The sequence below is a fragment of the Artibeus jamaicensis genome, unplaced genomic scaffold (genome assembly GCF_021234435.1).
Source record: "Artibeus jamaicensis isolate MK-2021 breed Jamaican fruit bat unplaced genomic scaffold, CSHL_Jam_final contig_444, whole genome shotgun sequence".
In the NCBI taxonomy this organism is placed as follows: Eukaryota; Metazoa; Chordata; class Mammalia; order Chiroptera; family Phyllostomidae; genus Artibeus; species Artibeus jamaicensis.
In genome coordinates this window covers 5,813,054-5,835,204 of record NW_026521831.1, presented here as the reverse complement: position 1 = coordinate 5,835,204, position 22,151 = coordinate 5,813,054, and the positions used below count along the sequence as shown (strand labels likewise).

General features: G+C 43.9%; 1 protein-coding gene across 5 annotated transcripts in view; it reads left to right on the top strand.

The window, feature by feature from the left end:
* Nucleotides 1-22,151, top strand: part of VRK1 (VRK serine/threonine kinase 1) — a 72,759-nt gene that overhangs the window by 19,609 nt on the left and 30,999 nt on the right. For all 5 annotated transcript variants that reach the window (XM_037130262.2, XM_037130263.2, XM_037130260.2 and 2 more), the window contains exons 2-5: nucleotides 5,923-6,087; nucleotides 10,776-10,831; nucleotides 19,170-19,239; nucleotides 20,128-20,215. In XM_037130262.2, the coding sequence (XP_036986157.2) occupies nucleotides 5,928-6,087; nucleotides 10,776-10,831; nucleotides 19,170-19,239; nucleotides 20,128-20,215 (374 nt within the window). In that variant the 5' untranslated portion in view covers nucleotides 5,923-5,927. The remainder of the gene's footprint in view (nucleotides 1-5,922; nucleotides 6,088-10,775; nucleotides 10,832-19,169; nucleotides 19,240-20,127; nucleotides 20,216-22,151) is intronic.

The window sequence follows — 22,151 nt, the reverse complement described above, 5'->3', positions numbered from 1 at the left end:
AATTTTGGTGGATATGCTAATGTGGAGTGTACCAGTGAGTGATTTCAGCTCAGGGCAGTGCTGGTTTGAATGCTGATGTGCTCTCGCATGTGTCTCCTTGAATGTGGATGGGAAGGAGCGGTCGGGTTAGGTAGTGGGTGGCGCGTGCTGGTGCACTTTCTCTTTGAGACGCGGCTGTTGGGTTGGCTCTCATGAGTGGGTTTTCTTTGTTCCGGGTGGGCAGAAGCTCCGTGGAGGGACTTGGTCGAGGTGCGCGCCCTCCAGTGTGCTCTTTAGAAATTTTGAAGTAGGTGTTGGGTCATTTTTAGAAGACACCTGTAATGTACTAATGTAATTGTTTATTTCACATTAGTATCAGTATTTTAATTAGTATTTTAGTATTTTTTAAACGATTTATTTATTTTAGAGGGGAAGGGAGGAAGAAAGAGGGAGAGGAGCATCAATGTGCGGTTGCCTCTGGCATGCCCCCTACTGGTTCCCTGACCTGGCCCACAAGCCAGGCATGTGCCCTGACTAGGAATCAAACCTGCGACCCCTTGGTTCACAGGCTGGCGCTCAGTCTGCTGAGCCACACCAGCCAAAGCTTAAGTTCTTTACAAAATTCACTAACTTGTTGAAGCAAATGCTATGGTTATGTTATCACAGTTTTTTAGCAGGGACTCTGGTTTTAAATAATTCTTTATTTTCAGAAATCACCTGTAAAGGAACAAGGACATTGAAAAACAAGATTTTATGTAACCCTGGAACTTGACTAAGAGGGGCTGCCAGACGCAGGGAAGGTCAGACAGGGGCATGGGAGGATGCCGAAAAGGGACACCGGGATCTGAGACAGAACTCGGAGGCTGGCAGACTTGTGTTCTCCGAAGTGAACGGCATGCGCTGAGGGGCTGCCAGGAGCTGGGAGAAGAGGAGTGAGTGGGCACTGGCAGGAGGCGGGCTCTAGGCCACCCGAGGGTGCGGTGCAGATGCCCCCTGTGTCCTGGTCCGGTGTTTGTCGCCCAGGTGTATGTGCACACGATCGGTGCATTGCCTCCCATCTCCGGATTCTCCGTCCTCTGCTCTGTTCGTGGTAGCACTCGGGTTGGACCCTGTGAGCACCCTCTCCTTTTTAGCACAGCCTTAGGTTTTGTCACTGGTGGGTGAGGGAGGGGGCGTGGCAAGGCGGAAGGGGCTTCTCTCGTGTTGCTGTGTGCTTGGTTTTTTCCTTCTCCGTCTTAGGTGGGCTACCAACTAGGCTTCCTCTTCGTGACGTTCTTAGCAGCCCAGCAGGCAGCTTCTTGCTCCCAGAGCACCCCAGCAGGCAGAGTCCTGTGGGCCAGCTGCAGCCCACTGGCACCCTGGAGAACTCGGCCACCCAGCGGGCTGGAGCACGGCTTGTCCACGAAGGGTTCCCTTTTCTGTTACCCCGTGGCCCTGCAGGGAGTGACTGCCTCGGGCATTGGCTGTGCCTGCATTGCCTCGCGCTCCCCGCCTCCCCTTCAGTGGTGCACCGCCTGTACAGGTAGTGTTTTTACACTCACTTTTCCTGTTTACCTTACTTGTGTATTTTTTATCTCCCGACTGTACCCTGACTGTCATAACAGTAATGATTTATGTAAATTACTATTAATTTTACATAATAAAAAACAATGGAAAACATAAACATACAGCTTGACTGGTTTTTATGAAGGGAACACACTGTTTAAGGGTACCAGGGTGGGATGTAGAGCGACACTCTGTCCCCAGAAACCTTCCTCTGGACGCCAGCTCTGAGTCCTCTCCTCCCCCAGCTGGTGTCCCTGTTTGACTTCCGTCGTCACGGCCGAGTTCCGTCTGTCGTCACACCTCACGGGAGTGGAGTCTCGCAGCCTCTGGTGTGGTGTGTGACTTCTCTTTCTGCACCCTGCCGGGGAGGCGCACCCGTTTCATCTTGTGTCTCTTCCTGTCGTCCGACGTGTGAGCGTCCAGTGTTTCGAATAAAGCTGCTGTCACCATTGCTGTCCATGTCGTGGTGGGCCTGTTTTCATGTCTCCGAGGTCGGCGCGCAGGAGAGCAGTTGGCGGCATCTGCCGCGAGTCAGATTTCACGCGGCTGCACTGGTCAGTGCACGGGGTGTGAGGCGCCGCGCGCCCCCTTCCTTTCCTGCACTTACGTCGTCCGGTGGTTCCAGGCCCTGATCATGTAAATGCTGTTTAAATTCTCTGTGTTGTGGTAGAAGAGGAAGAGCTTCTAAAGTCTTTATGAAGTGAGCATAATATTGAGGTCAAAATAGATGAATATAGTAGGAAAAACTGCAGAAAAATTTTACTTATGAATATCCATTTTATTCCTAAATAAAGTGATAGCAAGTGGACTCCAGCAGCATGCTCCAGCAGTTACAACAATTCTCATGTATGGCTTTTTCTTTGTAGGAATGGTTATTCTTTGAATTGCCCTGTACCAGGCAGTGGCAGACTGGCTGTACGTGCTTCCGTGTTTCACGTTTCTCAGCATTTTGAAAGGTGTGTTATTTGAGGAAGGTGTGCACATTCACTGTTACTCCCTGCCCACCCCCAGCGGAAGCCAGCCCTGGAGCACTGGCACCGCCACCGCTGCCTGAGCCCCGCCTCGGACCGTGGGGGCTGGGAGGCCTCCACATCTTTTTCCATGAAGGGCTCCAGGATGAAGGGAGTTTCATTTAGGGCCTATCTATCTATCTAGATATCTATCATCTAGATATATCCTCACCAGAGGACATGCTTGTTGATTTTTTTGGAGATGGGAAGGGAGGCAAAGAGGGACAGAGACATTGATGAGAGACGCACATTGATTGGTTGGGGACCCGCAACCCAGGCATGTGGGGATTGAACCCTCAGCTTTTCACTTTGTGGGACGATGCCCCAACCAAGTGAGCCACACCATCCAGGGCCATTTAGGGACATTTAAAAGAAGCAGTTTGTGTTACGGTGGCCTTTCTGTAGAGCAGTGGCGTGTATTTCAACAACTTCCTGACATTCATGTGGAACGGACCAAAGTGTGAGAGAGGTCTTCGCCCAAGCAGAAACTTAGTGTCATGTACTAATTAAATGCATCTGTCTTTCTTCCTCTTTTTTCTTCTTTTTGTAAAGAAGCTGGTAATCTAGGACCTACATTGAACAACTTTATATGAACTTTGTGCTTAGTTAAGGTGGTATGATAGAAGTTCCTTGAACACTAGATCTCTCGAGGTAAAGAAAAAACTGGATAAACATTTGGAAAAAGCTGGATTCCCACTTTGGATTTTATTCCATGATAAATGTAGACAGATCAAAATTTTACCAGCAAAATATGAAACCGTAAGAGAAAACATGGGAGGTGATTGAAAAAAGTAATCTGACTGGATGAGGATGTCTAAGGGTGATGTAAAATCCAGAAGCTCAAGTAAACGGTATGAAAAGGCAGATTAATTGGGGAGACTATTTGCAATACAGAGAGCTAAATTCTTTAATACAGTGTATAGTGAGTGCCTCTGAAAAGCAAAAGGGTACCAGTAGTTCAGAGGAAATGAAGTACAGATTTTGCTACAAGAGTCTTCTCCTTTCCCGTGTGTGTGTGTGTGTGTGTGTGTGTGTGCGCGCGCGCGCGTGTGTGTGGTTGGACAAGCTCGTGGAATATGAAGAGATTTCTGGTCTTGATTCTTTTGTGATTGTTTATTAGAGGAACAGTAATTTGTTAATGTTTAAAACCATAAACTAACAATACAGAAAACCTTATCAAACAAATGTAGACAACAGATTACAAGGTGCTTTCATAAGCAGAACCTCGCCAGCCCTGTGCCCATCCCAGTCACAGCTTTGCTCCGCGTTTCCAGTGTAACTTCGGTTTCTATGGTCATCAGTACCCTGTCGTTACCGTTTCATACTCGGATGTGCATCCCTAAACACTGGCTTAGATGGGCATGATTTAGTTTTGGTTTACATGTGCCGTCTCCAAGTCTTTTTTAGGTCTAGCTTTCTTCTCCCCATAGCTTCTCTCTTTCTTCTGTTGAGGAAGTGGGTTCCACGTGCCGTGGGGTCTCCCACATTTGGGGTTGTGCTGACCACTTTCCGGCCTTCTGTTTTACTCTGTTCTCCGTTCCCTTCAGCCTGTGAACTGCTAGGCTTGGTCAGATTCAGGGTCTAAGTATTTTTTCTTCCTTTTTGGCAAGACTGCTTCATGTCATGTATTCTCTTATCAGGAGGCATAGAATGCCTGGATATCTCTTGTATTTTGATGTTAGTAGCTGTTAAGCCTCAATGTCTGGATTTATTAGTTCATTAGGAGGGAGAAATGGTATTAACCCAGCCGTTCTTAGTCATTTATTAGCTGACATTTTTCTAAAAGGAGAAATTTTTCTTCATCTTCTGTTGGTTACCCAGTGGTATACTTTGTATTAGCAAGAAAGGGTAAATGCTTCTGTTGCCCTCTAGAGGTGACCATTTCGGGTTTCTTACTGTTACAGACTCTTGGGAGTTACCCATTTTACACCTTAATCCATTGTGGTTGTTGTCATCCTTATTGGCACAAACTGGCCCATCCTTGGTCAGTGGGGACATCTGTCAGGCTGGCCTCTTACACACAGTTGACATAACTGGGGTGGTTTTGGGTAGCTTCCTTTATATCCACGAACGACAGGTGTTCCAAGTCTGTGTTGTGCACTTGCAGCCCCGGGCCCGGGATCAGCCATTTCTTCACCTCGTTTCTTTGTACAAGTAATGGTATTTCAGGAATACAGTTGGTGTACTAGGGATGCTCATTGCTGCTGGGGTGGTTATTGTTGTTGAGCTTTTTTGGGAGTGGGGTTAGGAAATAAAAAAGTGTGCGTGTGTATGGTTTTCATAAAAGATAAGATGCCATCTGAGTTAAAAATATTTCCCAATATATAGCATTTTTGACCTTCTGTCTTTCATCTGAATTCTCTTCCATATTTGAATCCTGATTTTTAAGGATGCAGGGGTATGATAGAATTGAAACATCACAAAATTACTCATTTGCATTATTCCACATTTGTGTATACAGTAGTCTTAGTTAAAAAAACCAAGTACACTACAATATAATTATGGGATAAAGACTTTTTTGCGTATGTTCTCTGATTTCCACAGTTGTCCATTCTTTCCTTTACTGCCTTTTGAGTCTCAGGTTCTACAAGTGAGTGTCTGCTGCTCACTGTCAGTTCTTAGGTAAGTCATTCTGGGTATCTGAGGCTTGTTCTCGGGTAGATTCTCCCTTTTTCATGTTGATAACACTTTGAAGTCTTTATACTTGAGATTTAACTGAGTATAAAATCTTCAGCTTATGTTTCTTATCCTCAAGTCTTAAATAACATTACATTTTTTTCTGGCATAAAGCATTGCTGTCAGTGATGACAATCTGATTTTATTTTCCATATAAAATATATATTTTTCTTGGCTTGGGTGCTCAACGAATATTTTCTTTTACTATTAAGTTTAGTAATTTTATTAAGCTGTATCTTAGTGTTGGTTATCCTGGGTTGATTTTTCTTATATATGTGATTGGCCTTTCATTTTGATCTTCACATTATTTTTAAGTTCAGAAAATTGTTCCTTTTCCCTTTGTGTTGTCTTGTGTTTTCAGTCTGTATACTGTGCTCTTATCACATTGGTGTTGACCTTCATAAACTCACTGCTTTACAATGAAGTGTACATTCTATCTGGATGCACCCTTCCCCCCTCAACTTCATTGAGCAACATTTTTCTTGTTAAGTAGCACTTGAAAGTAATTGTATAGATTATTTTATTTATTGTTTTCTCTCCAAAGTTAAGAGATAATTAAAAAGGATAATAAATTAGAACAGATGTCCTTTGAGTTTTAGCATTAGTAGGGATTTAAAAAGCATCGGTATTGCATGGAAGCTTTCCTTAGTGAAAAACGTTTTTGAACACTTCTGGGATTATAATCCTGAGTGTTGCGTGCTTTATGTTACAGTGAAAATGCCTCGCGCTAAAGCAGCACAAGCTGGAAGACAGGGCCCTGCAAAGAGACGTCTTGCAGAAGACTTTGCAGCTGGGGAGGTAATCACCGACATGTCCAAAAAGGAGTGGAAGCTGGGACTACCCATCGGCCAAGGCGGCTTTGGTTGTATATATCTCGGTAAGAGAGTGCCTACTTCTAATGATTTTAGCAGTGTTGGGCCAAAGTTTATATACTTTCTTACCAAAGTAGTTTCTCAGTTGTGAGCTTTTAGACGATGTTCCTAATCTACAGTCACTTCAATGTTATGTGATTAGGCAGAAATGCATCTCTGACGCGGGATGGAAAAGAAGACGGTTGCTTTAGTCAGGCTAGAGAAGAGGGCAAACATCTGTACCAGTGCCATCAGTGAGCACCGTGGCTTTAGGTTTTTAAGGCATTACGTATGATCTTGCATTTTTCTGTGACCCACAGAAATTGATGTAGATTTTCTCCTACCTCCTTCCAATTAGGATTTACTTCTCTGTTTTGGTTTAATTTGACAATTTTCAGATCTTTAACAGATGTAGATTATTTTTCTTTCTATACAACCCTATTAGTCATTATTGTGGAATTAGGAGAATGATCTAGAGACTGCATTAGGCCTGATTTAATATACTGTTAGCATATTTACCTGGAAGTTTTGAGGGACCTGTTGTGGAACCCTGAGATTCTATAGGTTAACTAAATTGTTGACGTAAAAAATATTTTACCTGCTTACTTCTAAAGCTGTCTGCTTCATCAAGAACATTATCATGATATAATGCATTTCATGTTTGCTTTTGATATTTCTCTCTAATTTTTCCATTTTCACCTTTAATCTTGATTTGGTTAGTCCATCGCTTAATTCATTATTTAATTTCTGCCTGGAGGTTTAGAAAATTTTATTTTTAGTAGCGGAACCCCTTTTCTCTTTGAAGCAGCATCTCTCTAAGAATGCCAGTGTTGTAGAGTAGGTTAGCATCAAGGGGAGACCTGGGGAGACCTGTCCTAACTGCCGGCTCTCAGGCCCCACCCCAGGCCTGCCAGTCAGAAACTGTGGGGCCCACACGCTGAAGCTTGAGCCCACTGCCAGAGCGGAAAGCACAGCTGTGCTCACCCCACCTCCTCCAGGTCGGATGGGCTCATGCAGTTGGTTAGCGGGTCTGTGGGGTGCATTCACAAAACAGCTAAAAAAACCGCTGCTTGACTACATTTTATAAGTGTGATTCCTCTAGGGCAGTAGGAAATAAGTGTTGATTCTTCAGTTTTGTTCAGAGCCAAACCCATTCTGGTGAACTTGGCTGTGGTTGACTTAAGGTGAAGTCCTCATAAACCATGAAAGGTCAGTAGCTTTATTAGCCAGGTGTATGTTTTTGACCTTGTAATTTAGATATGGCAGATTCTGTAAGCTGTCTCTGCCAAATGTGTCGATCAGGACATCCCAAAGCGGGAATGGGAACTTGTCTTTAAACAAGCAGGTTCTTAATTCGGTAACTTTGCTCATGAACCCTTTGGCAAATTTGGGACTTGTTTTGCATGAGTGTTAGCAGTTTTATTTGTGCTGAAACTTTGCTTCTGTAGACCTGGGGTGATGAATCTGGGGAAGGGGCTGCTTCAGTGCTGCCTCCAGTTTCACCACAACTGCCGTAGTCAAGACTGTCAGCAGTTTTCGCTCATGAATTAAACAGATTGCTTTTGAGTTTCCTGTGGATATTTTTTGCAGCATTTGATATGGTTTCACTTTCACACTGATAAAAATCGCTTCCGTTGTCTTCCTGACCACACACCTTCATTTCGGGTTTCCCACCTACCTCTCTGGACGTGCCCAGTTGTCCTCCTAGGTGTTGCGTGTTTTCCAGCCTTCCCCCTGTGGCTCACTCTTTATTCTGTGTGTCCTCTCCGGGTGACCCCACCCCGTCTTATGGCTTCTCTGTATTGTAGATTTCCCAATCAGGGTCTGACCTTGCCGGTCCTCTCAAAGCCTTTTATCTGTAGCCCAGGACTGGGTCTCCTCAGTGCAGGCTCCTAGCCAGTGGCCTGCAAGCGACCTCTACACGACGTCCCACAGGCAGGCTTGAAACTCGTATCATCCTCTTCTCTCTCCTGAGACGCCTGTGGCTGGGAGAGGGTTACCTGAACGAGTGACTCCCACAAACGCGGACCCCGGGAGGGCACTCTCCAGTGTTCCTTCCCCACCGCGCCCGGCATCTCCTCTGGTTATGTCGCTTTAACTGAGGGGCTCCTCGGACCATTCATTTCTCTCCTTTGCTGCCACTACCTTCTCAGTGCAGGTCGTTTTCATGTCCCGTCTGGATTCCATTGTAGCAGTGACTCTCCTCTGCTCAGCCTTGTCCCCTGGCAGCCCATTGTGTGTGTCGTGGCTTGAGTGGCCTCGCCTGCTAATCAGATCCTGTGACCTTCTGCTTGAATGTCTTTAACGTCTCCCTGGTTCCATTAGGATTAAGTGCCAAAGTTTTGAGAACAGCATATAAGACACTTCATACAGTCTGGTTTCTCTGTAACTTTAGCTTCACCCCTCTTATCGCCTCAAAATCTATGCTTTGATTAGAATGCTCCCTTTTGCCTCTTGATCTTTGGATGTGTTGCTTCTTTTACTTCGATTTTCCAAAGCTGAGTTTAGGGTAGGCGCAATCTATTTATGGTCCCTCTGTGTTAATCCTTTTATAGTTCTTTCCACGCTGTATTGAAATTACTGTTCTTCTTTCCAGAATAAACATGTGCTTCTTGATGATGGGACAGCTCTTCTTATGGTGTTCCTAGTGCCTGGCATATTTTGCAGTACATATTGTTTGAATGAATTATTGAATTTCTTCCCCCTTCTTTCCTCATTTGAATTGTACAGTATTATTAGTACACTATCCTCAATTTAATATTTCGTACACTAAATGCTTATTTTAAAATCTGCTTTGTTACTAATTCAGTATCTAATTGGTGTTCCTTGGCTCTTCCTTCTGCCCATAAGCCAACTTATGACCTGGTGTGTCTTCTTTACACCGAAGTGTTCTCGTTGCTTCCCAGTTGGCTGGTGGTTTCCTGGTTTCCTTGGTCTGTCCCTCCTTATCTCTTGAGCTTCCCGTGTGAGACTGTTGGTGTGAGACCTCAGGTGTGAGACCTCCGGTGTGAGACCGCCGGTGTGAGACTGCCTTAGGACTCAGTCCTGGGGTGTCTTCTTTTCTGTCTACACGCATCTCCTAGGGTGTCTCCTCTTGTGTCAGAGGTTAGTGACTCTCATTTATTTTCTAACTTGCCATCACTCTTCTGAACTGAAGACTTATAAAGGGTGGAGAAAAGTAGGTGTACAGTTGTGAGTATGTGAAAGAGTTTATTCTTGTATTACTGTTGACTAGTTATTGTATTTCTGTACGAACAACTGTAAATCCACCTTTGCCCCACCCTGTATATCTGCTGCATATTTAATATCTGAACTTGGATATTTGATACAGGTGTCAAATTTTAGACACCCCCAAAGTACCAGCAACTCCTGCGGTTTTCTCCGGCTTTGGAAGTAGCAGCTTCCTCTTTCCAGTTGGTGAGACCAGAGACCTGGAGTCATCCTCACCTCCTTTCCCTCACTTAACCTCTCCATCCAGTTCATCAACCCATCCCATTGGCTCTTTTTTGGAAGTATGTCCACAGTCTGACAGTTCTGCTGCCCCTGTGGTTTAGGCCTCCCTCGAGTGTCACCAGAGTGCGGTTTCCTGTCTGCACACTCCATTCTCCCCAATGCAGCCGAACAGTTCGGTAAAAGCAGAGTCTGGTCAGACTTCTCTTCAAAGCCTTCTGGTGCCTCTGCATCTCATTCCGTGAGACCTTTGCGTCACCGGCGGAGCTCATGGTGCTTGTTCCTGCTGCTTCTCACTCACGCCTTTTCTCCAGCTGCTTTGGCTTTTTGCCTTCCTCAGACATGTCAGAGGCTCCCACGTCAGGGCCCAGGGCCGGTCGGCCCCGAGTGACCTTTGCCTAGACATCGAACGGCTCATTCCCACCCTGCGTGTGGCCCGCAGCTCCAGTAACGCCCTGGTGGTGAGGCTCCTCTTACACGCTCGCACCACTGCCTGCCCGCCCTTCCCCTTGGTTTTCCCTGCAGCGCTTGTCACCGGCACGCAGAGTCGATGCTTTCGTTGTTGTCTGTATCCTGCCACGGAAATGTTAGCTTCATAAGGGCAGGGATTACTTTTTCTTGTTCACTGCTAAATCAGTTTCTTAGAAATCTGCATATAGCAAGTACTTGGCAAACATTTGTTTAATGAATACTGGCAACCTTGTGTTCCCGACTCAGTGTTCTAGGGCAGCTGTGCTCCTTCATTTCTGTGAAATAAAATGACAGCCACAGTAGTACTATTAGTGTTCTGGCTGGCATTTCGGAGTGTCGGTGCCAGCGTCCTGGGTCTCGGTGTGCTTCCCCCCAAACTCATGATTTTGGACCTTCCGCTCCCTCTTTTCTTACTCCTACTTCAAATGATTCCCTAGTTCATTAGGTGTAGGCCATTGCATCAGGTCCTCTCTTGGTGATTCTCAATATGCGTTAGTGTATCAGAGGCCATGTATTCTTTTGAATTAAAGGTTTAGCTTAGAGTTTTTCATACTTAATTGATGCATTCCATTATAAGATGCATTCCAGTAATAGACATGTTAAAACACAAAAAGAAAGCCTTAGAATTGATAACGTATATTGTAATGGTATCCTGAAATACATATTTGGGGACTGAAATTTATTCTGTCACGGGGTTATAAATATATGTACCTAAATATTAATAAAGTGTTAGTGACAGTCTATAGTAATGCTACTTCTTGTCCTGATATTGTGTGTCATTTTTCCCAAACAGCTGATAAGAATTCTTCAAAGTCAGTGGGCAGCGATGCACCCTACGTTGTAAAAGTGGTAAGAACATTTTTGTTGTGTTGTTGTTGATTTAGTGTAGGGCCCCCCCAAGTTTTTTAAGAATTTATTTATTTATCTTTAGAGGGGAAGGGAAGGAGAGAGGGAGAGAAACATCAATGTGTGGTTGCCTCTCATGCGTCCCCTGCTGGGAACTGGCCTGCAAACCAGGCATGTGCCCTAACTGGGAATTGAACCGTGATCCTTTGGTTCGTAGGCCCACACTCAATCCACTGAGCTACACCAGCCAGGGCCAACTTTTTAAATCCTTACCAGAGGATATGTTTATCGATTTTAGAGAGAGGAAGGGTTGGGGGAAGGAAGGAGGGGGAGACAGAGAGACATCAGTTAGTTGCCTCCTGTGTGTGCCCTGACCGGATTGGTCCCATGGCTTACGGTGCACAGGACGATGCTCCCATCAGCGGAGCCGCCTGGCCAGGCCCTCCAGCCCACTTTTTTTTTTAATAACCAGGTTTTCTTGCTTTTCATAATTGAGTAGTAAAAGAGGTATTCTGGATATAAGTCCTTTTTCAGATATGTGTCGTAAATATTTTCTCCCAGTCTATAGTTTTGTCGTTTGGTTTTTTAAAGCTTTTTCAGCATCCATTGAGATGGATCATAGGATTTTTCATCTTTTTCTGTTAATGTGGCAATTATATTGATTGATATTTGAGTGCTGAACTAACTTTGTATTCTTAATATATACTCCACTTAGTTATGGTGTATTGTGCTTTCTACATAATGCTGGAATTGACTTGCCAGTAGTTTGTTAAGGATGTTTATGTCTTTGTTCATGAGGGAGACTGGCTTTTAATTTTTCTGGCATTCTTTTTTAACAGTTTAAGTTTTCATTTTTTAAGAAAATATGTTTTATTGATTGTGCTATTCCAGCTGTCCCAATTTTTCCCCCTTTTCCCTGCCTCGCCCAGTACCCCTAGTCCCTCCAGCAAGCTCCCCACCCGCTTAGTTCATATCCATGGGTCGTGCATAAAAGTTCTTTGGCTTCTCCATTTTCTATACTGTTCTCAACATCCCCCTGTCTCTTTTGTACCTTTCAATTATGCTTCTTAACCCCTGCGTCTTTTCCCCTGTCTCTCCCTCTCTCTCCCAGCCGATAATGCTCCAAATGACCTCTGTACCTCTGATTGTGTTCCTGTTGTGGCGGTTTGCTTAGTTTGGTTGTTTTTTAGGTTCAGTTGTTGGTAATTGTGCATTTGTTGCCATTTTAATGTTCATAGTTTGGATCTTTTTTAAAAAATAAGTCCCTTTAACATTTCATGTAATAATGGCTTGATGATGATGAATTCCGTTAGCTTTACCTTGTCTGGGAAGCTCTTTATTTGCCCTTCCATTCTAAATGATAGCTTTACTGGATAGAGCAATGTTGGATGTAGGTCCTTGCCTTTCATCACTTTGAATACTTCTTGCCAGTCCCTTCTTGCCTGCAAAGTTTCTTTTGAGAAATCAGCTGATAGTCTTATTGGGTACTCCTTTGTAGGTAACTCTCTGCTTTTCTCTTGCTGCTTTTAAAATTCTCTCTTGATCTTTAACCTTTGACATTTTAATTATGATGCCTCTCGGTATGGTCCTGTTTGGGTTCAAATTGTTTGGGACTCTCTGTGCTTCCTGGACTTATATGTCTATTTCCTTTGCCAAATCAGGGACATTTTCTCTCATTTTTTTCAAGTAAGTTTTCAATTTTTTGTTCTTCCTCATCTGCTGCCATCCTATGATTTGGATGTTGGTATGTTTGGAGATGTCCCAGAGGCACTTTATACTGGCTTCATTTTTTGAATTCTTTTTTTCTTCTTGCTGTTCTGGTTGGATGCTTATTTCTCCCTTGTGTTACAAATCATTGATTTGAATCCCAACTTCATCCCCTCCACTCTGGGTTCCCTATAGATTTTTATTTATTTCACTTAGTGTAACTTTCATTTCTCCCTGGATGTTTTTATTTTGTTGCCGCACTCAAGGAGTTCTTTGAGCATCCTGATCACCAGTGTTTTGCACTTTGCATCTGATAGGTTGGTCCTGTCCGTTTTGTTTTGTTCTTTTCCTGGGGTTTTGTTCTGTTCTTTCATTTAGGCCATGTTTCTTTGTCTCCTCATTTTGGCAGCCTCCCTGTGTTTGTTTCTGTGTATTGGGTGGAGCCGCTTTGAGTCCCTGTGTTAGTAGCATGGCCTGTTGTGGAAAAGGCCGCTGTAAACTGTGTGGGGTGGAGTCTTAGGTAAGTGCCAGGGCAGGGCCACCTGCTTCACTGCTTTGTGGCTCTGTGTGTGTGTGTAGGGGGGTCTTAGAGAAGTGCGTTGTGTGTGTGTGTGTAGGGGGGTCTTAGAGAAGTGACAGTGCCACTGTGTGCTGCCAACTGGCTTTGGGAGGGTTGCTGAGCATTTGCCCTGTGTGACTGATGCCCTTCCAGCGATTGCCCTGGTGCTGAATCCCAGACAGGAGGTGTCTGGGTATGTTTTAAATCTGTGTGGAACCTTTTAGCAGAGTCTCCTGAAAGTCCAGCAGTTTCTTCTGCCTCCCCAACCCTCCCTGGTTTGTACAGCCGGAAGCTGTGGGGGTTTATCCTCCTGGCGCTGGAACCCTGAGCTGCGTGGTCCAGCCTGGGGCTGGGACCACTCACTCCCGAGGTAGCCCTCCTGATTTTTATCCACCGCGTGTGAGTGTGGGATGGCTTCTTTCACCACCGTAGCATCTCTCAGCGCCACACTGTGTCTCCTTGACTCTGCCCCTCCTACCCATCTGGATGACTGTTGCTTCTTTAAATCCTTGGTTGTCAGATGTCCATGCCGCTTAATTTTCTGACAGTTGTGGGTGTTTATTTGTTTTGAGATCTATTTGTAATTCTTTCTATGGTTGCATGAGGAGGTAAAGCGTGTTTACCTATACCTCCATCTTGATGGGAAGTCCCTGATGTTCCTAAATTAAGAAATTTCTCATCTCTTGTGTTTTTTCCTGCTGTGACTTCGTTCTCTTGCTTTTTACCCCTGGTGCCTCTAGCACACAGTGGGGGCCATCATGGGCTCGCTTGTTTTCTAGTGTTGCAGGTCCCTGTTCTGCACTGCCTCTTTTGTCTGGTGGCAGAAAATAGTAGCGTTCTATATTGCCTCATTTTTGTATTTGTTTACAGTGGGGGCGGGGTGGTAATTGGGTCCCAGTTACTTCCTCGAGTTTGTAGGTGGAAGGGAAGCTGATAACTTTGAAGCGTTGTTGGCGTGTTTCCCCACCATTTCACTTTTCTTCATGCCTTTTCACTCGGGGTCTTCTTCTGTCTCATTTGTAGAATGGTATCCAGCTGTTAAATTGGGTCCCTTGCATGGAATTGAAGAATACTATTTGCATTTGATTAATTAAAATGTTAAAAATCCACAAGTAAGATTAGTGTCTTCTTAGGACCTTTAAAAAGTCTCCGTTGTAAGAAGAGGGAAGGTCCTCATGGGACTTCTCATAACCTGGAGGTTCAGCAAGCGCTGCCCCTTCGGACGCTCTGCAGCTGGGCAGCCTGCATGGCCGTCTGTGGGTCTCGGGAGGGGGCGGGGCTGGCGTGGGACCCAGTCTGTCTCCTCTATAACCTGGGCTTCTTTAAACTGTGTTTTATTTTGAATTATGGGCTTCTTCTTTGTTATGGGGAGTTCTAAGAATTTCTGTTGTATTTCACAGAAATTAGTTGAAGTGTAACTTCACTTTTACAACCTTTTTTACTTAGAGTTAAGAAATATGTGTTGTAACAAGTATTTCCTAACTGCTTAAGGTAGTGAATTGCCTTACATTTCTTAGTTTAGAGCCGTTTGTTGTCAGACCTGGTTGTGAGCTCTGCCTCTCCTCTCTCCTGAGTTTTGTGCCCTCTAGCCTGTGTCAGTCCTCTTTGTAATTGGGACAGTGTAAGTATTCAGTTGATTTCCCTTTTGCATTTTACATTTCAGTAATGTTTTCAGTGTCGCCATTTGTCTGTGATCCTGGAGGAATGCCACGCACAGACGTACTGTTGACTTTGACTTTGGTCTCCCGGAGACTGTAGTGGTGTGGTTTGCTCGTTTCTTCCCTGACACCTGCCTTTCCCGAGCTCCTCTGCACTCCGGGAGCGCTTGTGCTGTTCCCGTTTATTTCTCAGTTCCACCTGCTGGCATCCTTCTCAGGCCACTGACTGTTTTTAGTCTCTCTCTCTAACTGGGTTTTAAGTTATTTCATGGTTAAGGACCTTGTTTTGAGCTTTATTTTCTTTAAGCTGTCCTTAAATGCCTGTCTCACTCTTTGGAATAATTTATTCTGTAACCTCTTTATACTGCCCACTTCCATTTCTTGCCTGTGCCTTTGGAGGAGGCCCATTTTGAAATTGCTTTCACGTGTGACAGGCTGTGCCGGGACTCTGTCCATACTGTCATGTTCCTGTTCTCAGAGCTTTGTAATATTAAAAGTTGAAATGGTTCATCTATATAAGCATATAAAACGAGTATCAGATCTTTTCAGTACTCAAATCTGAACTGCTTATGAACATTTGCAACATAAAACATTAAGGGCTATTAAAAACCATGTTTTCAAAGAATAAATCCTGCTCTGGGGAAATGTCATAATTACTAAAAGAGAGGCAAGATAGAAAACTGTCGTATAGAGGAGGTTTTATAAATTAGCTATATATGTGAGGAAAATATATCAAAATATTTCCGATTTTGTAAAGTGAGCACCTGTTTTGTCTTCAGAGAAAAAAATCTCAGCAAATGCTGAAAATAGAGGCAAATTGCTTTTTAACGTGACGTGAGACTTGGTGATGTAACGGCGCATCGGACAGCGGCCCTGATCCCCGCCCGTGCAGTGTGACGGCTGAGTCTGTGTGCGCCTGGCCCGGTGAGCGCGGCTCCCCGAGGGTGCTCGGTGCAGCCAGGCTGAGGACCGCTGGCCGGGTCTGGCGCACAGAGCGCCTTAGTTACATCCGGTGAAACGTGTGTGCGCGCTCGTGTTTATCCTTGCTGGGGGGTGTTTGGGGGGGGGCATGCAGGTGCCCTGTGATTCTGGTCGGGCTTCCGCCTTCGTGCGGGACACAGGTCCAAAATCGTGGTTGCTGCTAACGTGCGTATTTGCTCTGCGAAAGAGCCCCAGATATTGTGGTTAACCCCCGATTTTTTGCCGTTGGCTTTGAAGTGAAGTGAAGACATACATGTTGAAGATAAATGTTTAGGGAAATGTCAAATATATGTTCTCTTCTGCCAAATGAGCGGGTCTGGTTATGTTGAGGGCGTTCGTCCTCACTGATTTATGGGGCAGCCTTGGAGTTCCGGTGCCAGGGTCCAGAGACGGCAGCCTTGTCTCTGACTCGAGAGCTGAGAGACGCTTTCTGTGTTTTATTTCAGGGAGTGAATGTGCCTGGAGAAGTGGTGAATTAATAATAGTAAGTTAGATACTGCAAGGAGAACTAGTTTTCTTTGGTGAGTTCTTGTTAACGGACTTCTCAGTAACTGGCACCTTCAGTCATACGTCCCCCCTGCGGTCGTGTCAGTGGGAGAGAGAGCTGGGCATGCAGGCCAGGCTTCGGGTCCTGGGTCCTGGGTCCTGGGTCCTGGGTCCTGGGTCCTGGGTCCTGGGTCCTGGGTCCTGGTCCTGGTCCTGGGTCCTGGTCCTGGTCCTGAATGTGCTTTGTACTGTGGCCTCTTTCCAGTGTGAACTAGTAACAACCCGTGTCTCATTGTTCTTTGGAAAGAAGTTTGCAGACTGATGTGTGTATGTTCCCTCACTGATGTTATGAGAAGTGACCTGAATTCTCAATTCATGTATCATAATTTCTTGGTAGGAAGGAGAAACTTCATACAGCTTCATTTTGAAATGGCAGCCAGTTGCTTTTAGATGGTGCCATTGAAATATATCACATTTTAATTTTTTTCTGTTGTCATCTTCATTTTGACACTTAAAAGTCTTAAAGAAACGTTTAGTGATATTCTAGTTAAAATGTCAGTCCCAATTTCTTTTCTAAATCTTGGCTATTGTAGAGTTGGCAAAGTATTTTAGATTTGAAGTATGTTAATAAAATTTTAGTTATGAGTTAAGGTAGTTTCTTCAACAGAAGTAGCTGGCTTTGGCTGGAGTGCAGCGCCAAGGAAGCAGTTCCTTTATTTGGTTACATGGAGTCTTCCTGGACTAGAGAAATACGAGATGAGCTCAGAGAGCCGTCACGCAGTGAGGCTTTCACTGTGACAGCCTGATTTATACGGTTGGTTCTCATTATTGTAAGTTCAATAAATTATTGCCTGAAGGGAAGCCTGAAAATTAAACTTGATATGACATAGGTTGAAATTGAATAAATCAGAATTTTCTACTGATGGCTAATAAGCCAGGATTTGTCTCAGGAAAACCCCTTTCAAACCTGAATTATATTAATGAGCTGTTCTAAAAGTTAGCTTTTGGAGAGTAACTTTACCAAAATGTCTTGTCTTAAATTTCCATTTCTTTGTTTCTTACACTGAGTCTTTGCTGCTGCTGAAGCCCGTTCTCAGCCCCATGAGCTCTGAACATGCGCTTGTTGTGTCTGTTCAGCTACCGCTGCTGCAGGGACAGGGGCCACAGGTTCTGGGGACTCTTGAGGCGCTGCGTCTGCACATCAGGGATTCGGCCCTCACACCCGAGTGTGTTGGTTCAGCCCTGTTTCGCAAGCGCCATGACGGTGTGCCAGGTCCCTGTGTGCCCTTCTCTTCCAAGGCGGGGCTGGGGAGCACAGGGGGCTGCAGCGCACGAGGCAGCTCATTTTCAGGTTCTGGGCCGAGTGTCTTGTGTGTCGCTCTTCACTGTCCAGGGCTCAGTCTTAACCCGTCTGGCCTGACTCTGAGGATTGGCGTGGTCGTTGCCCTGTGAGTTCTTTAACTTGGATTCCTGTTTCTCTAACCTGTGAGGAACGCGAGACATTAGAACTGTGTGTGTAGAGTGGCTACATTTAAATCTCAAGGAGCAAAATTAACGTCTATGACAGTGGGGGTATCTTGAATGAAAAAACACATTTTAAGTATTTGCAAAACGCATACCTGGAAATGATGTATTTTCTCAAATGTTCTCTCAGGGCGGTGGGCCTCATGTACCACTTCTGCTGCTCCTCTGACCCTTGAACTCCAGCTACACAGATATTCTGTCCAAAATAACTTTTTTCATACTTCCTAAAAGAAAAGCAGTTGTAAAATTAGTTTAGAAATGTTAGTTTTCTCGTCTGAAGTTTTCATCACTTTTCAAAATTTTTCTCAGATTCTCAATAAACAGGATAATACCAACACTGAATATCAAATGCTAAATAAATACCAACCGATTTTAATCTGACAAAAGTTACTGTTTAAAAAGTCCACGTGGCCCTGGCTGAGTAGGTCCTGGCAGGTCCCCTTTCCTCGGGGCACCTGCAGGAAGCAACCAGCGAATGCACGGATAGTGGGGACAGCGGATGAACGTCTCTCCCTCTCTCCTCCCCCACCCCACTCCGGTTCCTTGCTTCCTTTCTCTTTAAAAAATTCAATAATTTTTTTTAAAAGCCCACATAATTGTAACATCTTTCCCACCCTTTCATATTTTTTAAAAACAAGGCAAGACTTCCAATAGGCTGATACTTTTTGTTTGTCAAATATCTTTTTGTGAGTATATAGCCCTTTACAAAAAATTTTGACTATTCATGTCCCTTAAAATGTGAAATGAATGTAGTTCAGTAAAATTAGTGGGGAACAATTGTTATTGAGCCCCATTTTCCTCTGGGTTTTCACTTGTCACGTGGGAAGTAAGTTGTGTGGTCCTGGGTTTGGCCCGTGAGCATCGGTGTTGGAAAGGAGAGGCCGCGGTTAAATGGCCAGAGGCCGAGGTCTCTTCAGTTCCAGAATATTCTTTTTGTGGTCAGGTGGGCTTCTGCCAGTCCTGATAAACTGTATATAGTTGTCTTGAGAAACACAAAAGAAATGGGATTTTGCCACTAATTGATTAAATCAAGTATTGACATTTTATTAAATCTCAGCAGTGTCTTATAGCCTCTCAGTGAAATTGTTAATGTGGCTGCTCATCTTTGCTTAAAAGAAAGCTTAATGAAGATAAAGTAAGTTTAAATATTTTTCTTAAACTTTTACAAAGACTGAGCCATACGCTTAATTTTGTATAATTTATCATGTAACAGAATTGGAACTGGAGAGAAATGTTAGACTTAACGGACTATCTGAAAACACCTGAAACAGAGTTTGACTTACTCTTAAATATAGTTATAAATTTAAGCATCAAAACTACCTTGTTTTATAAGAAGAATTGACTTGTTAGTCTTTTTTGAAGGTTCGCTGAAAATAACTCTGTAACTTTGACTACTGCTAGTATTCACTAACACCTGTGTTTCAAGGAGCCCAGTGACAACGGACCCCTTTTCACGGAGTTAAAGTTCTACCAGCGAGCTGCCAAACCAGAGCAAAGTAAGACATCTCGGACTTGTGTCTGTACTTGACCATGGCCACCGCTTGTTTTGCCAAGACTAGAGTGTTGCATCTTACATTGTGATTATTTATTTTTAACTTTATAAACATGTTCTTGAGCCATACTCATGGATGAGGGTTTAAAATGAGATTTGTATGGAAGAATTCTGATTTCTTAATGAATGTGTTGGAAGATTTTACCTGTATTGGTTTATAGAATAAAGTGAGTAATGGCATATACTTTAGGAAATGTTAAAAATTGAGAAATAACCCTCATCCATGAGTATGCCTCAAGGATCTCCAAATCAATTTGGATGATTTTTTTGACTCTGGAGAACACAGCCTGGCGTGGGGGTTGCTGTGTTGTTGTTGGTAAACTAGAACCGACTGCTAAGGTACAGAGCAGGGCCTCTTCTGCTACTCTGTATGCGCCCCTGCCCCAGACCCAAGGCGTCTCCTTGTAGGACGGTGTAGGCTCAGCCGTCTCAAGGAAGCAAGCCCTCCATCTCTCCTGGGGTTTCATTTCCTGGCTGAAGACTTTCAGAATGAGGTATAAACTTTTGGATTGGGGTAAAAAAAAGTGTCTCGTGGAAGCAAGTAAACACTTACATAATTAGGGATGTTAATTGCACTCAGGGTACTATGGTTTGATTTAAGAATGTTTTGTTGCAGATTTTCATTATAAAGACAGTGTTTAGGGCAGGCTAACAAAATATTGTGGGTTAATCAAAATGCTTTCAATTGCATTTTGTTGGTTATAAAGTAACTACTTTTTATGAATAAATAAAAATGAAATTTTATTATGCATACAAATTTTGCTCTTAATGATTTAAAAGATTATTTATGTCTAACAGAATTGAAATCACAAGCATCTGTTTTAATTTTTAGTTCAGAAATGGATCCGTACCCATAAACTGAAATACCTGGGTGTTCCTAAGTACTGGGGATCTGGTCTACATGATAAAAATGGAAAAAGGTAAAAATGTACATGTTTCGCTTTTCTCTTTGGGCATTCACCGTGTGGTTGGCTTAGTGCAGACGTAAACCCTGAGCGGCTGTGGCGCTGCTCCTCCGGGCCCTGCACCGTGCATTCAACAGGCCAGCAAGGTGCTGCGGCTGCTCTCCACTCCCTGCAGCAACAGACCCCGAGGCCTGGTTATCAGGGGCGCCTCTCATCTGCAGGGCTTGCCCCAAGTGCTGACAGCTTCCAAACAAAAAATTGCACTTCCTCTGTGTAAAATGGAGCCCTCTCAATTTGGTGTTACATGTTAGATACATAATCTCACTGTAGAGTCTTCTTTTTATGAGTCCTCAGTCTGTCTGGTACGAAAAAGCTAACATGAAACACGACTGAAACATTTAGAACAGTTAAGTGCTAAATTGTGTGATTCTGACTCTTAGGGATCTTGAGGAGTTCAGAGATGGGGAGAGATTGTCGGCAGCAACGACAAAAATACCCCCCAACATCACCGAACTAGCTTACACTCGACTCCATCAGGCGTGGTTCCGGGCTGGTTGCTTTCAGTTTCTCGTGTTTCCTCACGTGCTTTCTTCCTGGGGTTATGTGAAGATGAGAGGTGGCGCCAGGTTGCGGTGGTCCTGTTCATCTTTGCTCTGAGGATCGCGTTTGCTTTATTAAGGTTTCCCAGATTCCGACTTGTTTAGTTAAATCAGTCAGTAAGTCATTAAAAGCCAAGACCACACTAAAAATGTATCAAGGTATCTTCCAACAGGGGTGGGAGACACCGCCATCATGGCAACAGCAGCTGGTGTTCGCTGAAGCCTCGGCCTGAGCATGGGCTGTTGTGGGCACTTCAGGTGCATTAGTGCACCCACTTCCCATGCCCGGAGGGGGTGGGTGCCCCTGCTCTGAGCCCCGTTTCATAGCAGAAGATTGCTGATGAAAGTAATTCGTCCTTCAATAAGTAGTGTAGCCTTTTGACCATTACACTAAACATAGGAGAATAACTGTCACCAGGGCATAAGAATCCCACTTCCAGGTGTGGTGTCAGCTTCTAAGATAAAAACACAGAATGGTATGTGCAATAGGGAAGGTAGAGCTAACATGTCAACTCCACAAGCCAAATACAAAATTCAGAATTCTACCCATTTTTGTACTGCAAGAGAATCAGAGGTAATCTTGTGTGGACATTTTTAGTAAATGGTTAATATCTATAGAGGTACAGTGATTTGCCCAGAGTCATACAATTAGTGGCAAATGTATTCACTCATGTAAGAGTTTCCAGTACCCTGACCTCTAAGATAAAGAGGGAATGATAATGTTGACTGCCTGATTTCAAAGATTGAGGGATGAGACCATGTTGGTTTTTACAAGTGAGTGGTAGGAGTCTAAAATCAGTACAAGGTAACATATGGGTAACAGAAATACAGCCTCTGCTAACAGTCTGAAAAAGGGCCAAAGCACAGATACTTAATTCAACACGGGATTCATACCTCACGTTAAGTAGTTCTTTGTTTTTATTCATAGATCACTGTATTGACCTATGAAACTACTCTTATAAACAGCCCCTTAATCGCCTCACTGTTTCTACGTTAGCCATGTCTGCTGAGGCATGATTCTGTACTTCACATAAAGATTTTTACCACCCTCTTCTGGGAAGACATTTCTACCACTGAGTGATAACATGAAAGTTTCTAAGTAGCTCCTCTAAAATAAAACCATCTGCATATACTTTTCTGGAAATTTTAATAAAACAATGCAAATAGTGGGAAAATAGAAATCAGTATAAATAATTGAATAGTGATAGCAAATAACATTTTTTTATCATCTTGATACTGTTCTAAGTGCCAAGTACCTATTAATTCAAATCATTTGCAAGGAGAAGTAAGGATTTCTGTATATCTTTATTTTTATAAGAAACAAAATGATCGTTCTTAAGGGCTTCAACATA